This window comes from Austrofundulus limnaeus, unplaced genomic scaffold, assembly GCF_001266775.1.
Source record: "Austrofundulus limnaeus strain Quisiro unplaced genomic scaffold, Austrofundulus_limnaeus-1.0 Scaffold50, whole genome shotgun sequence".
Lineage (NCBI taxonomy): Eukaryota > Metazoa > Chordata > Actinopteri > Cyprinodontiformes > Rivulidae > Austrofundulus > Austrofundulus limnaeus.
In genome coordinates, this window is record NW_013952452.1 from 1477459 (window position 1) to 1482755 (window position 5297).

The following is a 5297-nucleotide window of genomic DNA, read 5'->3' on the forward strand; positions in this document are numbered from 1 at the left end:
CACACACACACACACACACACACACACACACACACACATTACTACACACATGCATGCATAGATGCACTTGCTCAAGGTTTTATGTGTGCACGCAATCCGCCACTCACGTGCACGCACACACACTCGCGCACACGCGAAATCCAACCACGCACACACATGCTCAGCCAACACAGAGAGGCAGGTCTGTACATCTACAGGAGGGAGAAGTTACCCAGCAATAAGTACGGCTTCACCTGATTAAAACACAAGAAAAGAGAAGTTACAAACAGCAGAGAACGTTATCAAGTCATTGTCTGTAAACTTCGACAACCCCCACCCCCCACCCCCCCAAGTCCTTGAGGACAGGTCCTCCATCTGTCAAAGTTTGGCACAATGTCATATCTCTTTTTGTTTTTTTTCTCCTCGTACACTGCCATGTTCTGTACGGATTTAGCTTTTTTTTTTTTGGACCGGCTTTGATGCGAAAGTAACGATGACATCCCACTGAAATTGAACACTGTTAAATCTCCCAAACCCTTTTTCTGAAGACAGTGTGCTTTAAAACATACATCTGTATATTGTTTTGGCAGTGAGAACAAAAAAAGCACTTTTCTGGATTGAGATCGGGGAACAAAGCTGCTCCGCCTTAAGCTGCTCTCAACGTCTGATTATGTCCACTTAATTTTTATTTATTTTTTTACTTGATAGWAAGAGAAAATCCCAAATATTACAGGACTTCCTCTCTGGCTGGGAAATGGGGGGGAAAGATAAGTGAATCACTGTCTGCTGACATCCAGCATTTTTCTTTTTACGTGCTTCTGTTGTTTTGGACTCGTTTGTTGTTCCGGTTAGTCAGTCATGGGCATAAAAATCATTAAATTAAGAGCAGCTCATCAAAAAAAAAAAAAAGTGTAATATACACATATATTTTCACTGTACACAGAAAATTTAAAAAAAGGTTCTGACCGTGTAAGTATAGAAAAGTAAAATAATGGCGGTTAAAAGTCTCTTGAAGATGACATTCCTTTAAAACAAACTTCTGAGCTTCTACAGGCAACAAGGTAAAAAAATAAAGAAAAAAAAAATAAAAAAAGAAATTAAAATAATAAATAAAAGCAGTGCTACGTTTGTCACTTTGGTGAAATGGTAAACATCCGCTTCTTGCCTTGAGGTTGGTGTGCTTTTATCTTTTTCTGTGCTTTTCTTTTTCCTCACCTCCTCTGGAACCTTYATGCCATCTGTTTTTTTAATCTCTCTATCCTTTTTCTTTCTGCAGCTTAAGGACGAACCACTTCCTCACTCCTCCTACTGAGGAACTGCTTTACCTCATCAGTTTTTCCCCCTCTTCATACTCCCTCTTCCACTTGAAGCATGTGCTCTTCTGCTTTTCCCTCCCCCGCTCCCTGCACAGCTCGTCAAGCGCACGTCTTCGCATCGACTCCCATCACCTCCACTTAGGGATGAAATGGAGCTAACTTCAAACAAATAAAGTGGTTGTAAAACAACAAAATGTTTGCATGCACATGCACAGTCTTCTCTTTGTCGCTTTGATTTCACTTTCCAGCTTTGTTCCAAATTTTTTTTTTGAAAAAAAAGAAGAAGAAAAAATCTGCTCTGGGCAACAAGGTCCTTTTGCAAAATGCAGCTCACATCAACCTCAAGTTAATCAGCTCCTATAGTCTCCTGCAAAAAAAATAATCCCGTTCACACAAGCACACACAGACCCCCTCCCACCCATCGTCAGATGTGTCAGTCCAGTTAGACCCAGGAGTCGGGTGATGCCGGGTAGTGGCTGGTCTCGTAGTTCAGTTCGCTGTAYGGCCGAGAGGCCGAGTAGAAGTCTACGTAGTTGCCGGTGGACTTAAGGCCCAGGTGCATTCTCAGATCCTCCCGCGGGTCCCGGGGTGGTCCGGCGGAGCCCGGAGGCTGCTGGGGCTGGGGCTGGGCCTGGGGCTGGGCCTGCGCCTGCAGTGGCGGCTGTGGCTGGGACGGTGGGGGCGGCGGTCCCTGGTCCTCGTAGAAGGCCTCGTCGAAGCTCCGGCTCTGGCTGTGAGGCGGCAGCTGCGGCGGCTGAGGCTGGGGGAAGGAAGGAGGAGGGGGGTAGGGGTCGTAGTCATTTAGCACTGCTGCCGACGGGCTGTCCTGCTGGGGCTGAGGGGGCACGACACAAGGCTGGGCTGGAGTCTGGTGGGGTGGGGKGGGGGGGGGGTGCAGCAAGCAACAGAGGTGGGGAAATGTGGACAGCGGGAGCAAAGTGACAGAGGGGAGGGAGGAAAAGGTAGATGAGGAGGCAGAGAGTGAACAAACAGGGGAAAAGGGGTTTGAAAGGATAACAGAACTCTGACAGGAGGGCTCATGCTGTGAAGTCTTTATTACATGCAGGCATTTCAGGGGCAATTTTGCATTAGACACTATCACCCACACACACTAGAGCACAAATATGAGGCGCAATCATGTGAGCAAAATCCCCTCGGCTACAAACTCATTACATTTATTTGGTTAAGTTTAACCATCGGCATCGAAAGCCGAAGCTTTAATTAGAAAATTAAAGCAGTTTAGGAGATCGAACCCAAGTTTTCGTTTCTAATCTCTCCACGTCAAAGGGTGTGATGCTTTCTGTTATCCCTCCCTCTTCACCAGCAGAGACATTAAACAGAAGCAAATAATTAGTGCAATCAAACGGACTTTAATTGCCAGCCGGGTTTCCTGGTTGCAGCGGTTTGACAAAGCCTGAGCCGAAGGTGAGTGTTTGTCTCATGCTCTGCCAGATCGTCGCTTATCACACCCAGACACGCWTTTTTTTTGTTTGCACCTCATGTGTCTTTTTCATCCTGCTTCAGTCTGTCCTAATAAGGGCCTCGCTTTGGCAGCATATGCCAGTTTAAAGGGGCAATATCATGTAAAATCAACCTTTTTTTGAATTTTATATCATGTTATAATGCTAAACTCTCATAAAAAACATGCCCAAAGCCTTGCTTTGACTCATTCATGCATGTTTGACAAATCGGGCAGCGTTTTTAGGAAGCCATGCTGAGGAGCAAAACGACAGGTGGGGACCAGAAACACCTTTTGGTACCAGAAACGCATCTGGAATGTGTCTTTAAGCTGAACTTCCTCATGGCAGAGCGCCCCTCCACCCCGCCCATGACTCCTGCAGGCTCTCGGCAGTAAAAAAGCAAACAACGGGTGAAACTGAAAGTGAAACTGAAACTGTCTGCTGAGCTCCTAACAKTAGTTGTCACTCAGTGAATCTCTTTTTCTGATTCAAAATACCTTTGAGGAAAATGTATTTTCAGATGCCAAGTAAACTGCATCATAGCGCACGACACCCCCCACCCCCCCACGTTGAAATAGGTGGGACAGAAGCGGAAGGTGGTTCTTAAAGAGACAGAGGCCAATTTCAAGGTGTTTAAAAGAGGAAGTGATGTGAAGATAAGTTTATTTTCTTCATACTTTAACATATTTAAACATAAAAACAGCATTTTAATGACAGCTGAAGGTGATATAGATACTTTATTATGGTATAGTATTTAAATTTATGCCCGAGAAACACACAATATTGCCCCTTTAAGAGAGCCCTGGTATAAAAAAATAAGAAAAAAATGTGCACCTGTGTGTGTAGGTGTGTGTATGAATAAAAAAAAGAGGCTCATGAACTCACCTGGTTTTGCTTGATGTCATCACTGGCAGTCAGGTAAGAGTTTCGGAACAATGTTGAAGACCCACACGACACTGGACCTTTTCAAATTGAAAAGAGAAGGATGATTTATACGTTTACTAAAAATGTAAGAAATTCTATTATACGGGGGGGAACAATAGACAGATAAGAGGCGTATTAAAAAACAACACAAAGCAACGTACATAAAGAGGATTACAGACAATRGAGGAAACAAAGGAGGATAAAAACAAAGAGTGGCGGGGGTAGAAGTAGCGTTTAAGGACTAAGGCAAATATTGAAACGAGAAGGTGTCGAGGACAGAGGAGAGCAGAAGTGTGAGCAGACAAAAGTCAAATATTAGAAAAGTAAAAAAAGAAAGATGAGTGATGGGTGAAAGGGGAAACGGAATAAAAAGATTATAAAAAGGAAGATAAAGAGGGGAGTAAAATATCATTTAATACAACTCTGTCTCTGTACACACGCACACACACACACACACACACACACACACACACAAATGAGTGTAATAAAAGCTAGCAGAACAGTGGGCCTGCTGATGTTTGTGTGTTCCTCAGACTTTTCAAGGTGCACAGTCATTATTCATCATTTAGCCTGTCAGCAGAGAGGGTCACCTCCAGGCGTGTTAAGGAACGTCCACGGATTCAAACACGCACACAGACACGCCATTTGAATAATAAATTATGCACGTGGCGCACGTTTTCTCAGCGTGCACGACAGATTCATTTTTCTTCTTTACTTGAAGGGATGAAGGATGGATCTGAGGCTGGAATCAAACAGGTTAGACAGCAGTTAGCTCAGGTCCTGAAGTATCCAGCTAARTGTTACTGATTCACACAAACAAGGAGGGCTTTTTCTCTGTTAGAGTTTCATTTATCCACTCTGTATAAAGTACCACGAATTCGAATACAAGTACAAGTATCTTACCCAAATAACTACTTGGGTAAAAGTTAAAGTCTCCTTTAGGAATATTACTTGAGTAAAAGTCTTAAAGTATCTGATATATTTTGTACTTAAGTATTAAAAGTAAAAGTATTGATTTAAAATGAGCAGTTGGATTTTCTGTGACAACATTTATCAGGAGGTGACCTCCCCAAAAAATGCAGAAATGACTATACTATGCTAAAATAATTAATTTAGGTTAAATTTAGGATGCACTAGTCCAGCTGTTCCAGTTTATAAACATTATCAAGGCTGCTCAAAACTTTTCCCCAAAATAAAAATCTATCTGAGGGCTGCAGCCAAATGTAATAATATAATCCATGAAATACAAATACTTCTTAAGTACAATCCTATCAGAATTTTACATATTTATACTTCTCATTCAATCACAATAAAATTAACTCTATCTAGGACGCACAGTTTATTTGGATAATATTTATTTTTTACAATAACAAGCTGGAATGAAAACGAGCAAAAATGAAATAAAAGTAACGACTTTCTACATCTTGCCCTTTTTAGAAATGTAAGGAGTAGAAGTAAAAAGTAGGCTGAAAAATAATTACTCAAGTAAAGTACAGATACCCAAAAATTTAACTTAAGTACAATAACAAAGTATTTGTACTTAGTTACTTAACAACTCTGCATTTCTGTAATTTCCCCTTGGGATCGATCGATCAATCAATCAATCAATCAATCAATC

The 5297-nt window shown here is 42.1% G+C and overlaps 1 protein-coding gene across 1 annotated transcript in view; it reads right to left on the bottom strand.

Moving 5' to 3' along the window:
- Nucleotides 1-384: 384 nt before the first annotated feature.
- The window catches only part of ctnnd2a (catenin (cadherin-associated protein), delta 2a), a gene marked incomplete at its 5' end in the record, with an annotated part of 234924 nt that continues 230011 nt past the window's right edge, over nt 385-5297 (bottom strand). Inside the window, 2 exon segments of the mRNA XM_014008486.1 lie at nt 385-2163; nt 3641-3717. Of these exon segments, the coding sequence (XP_013863940.1) occupies nt 1738-2163; nt 3641-3717 (503 nt within the window).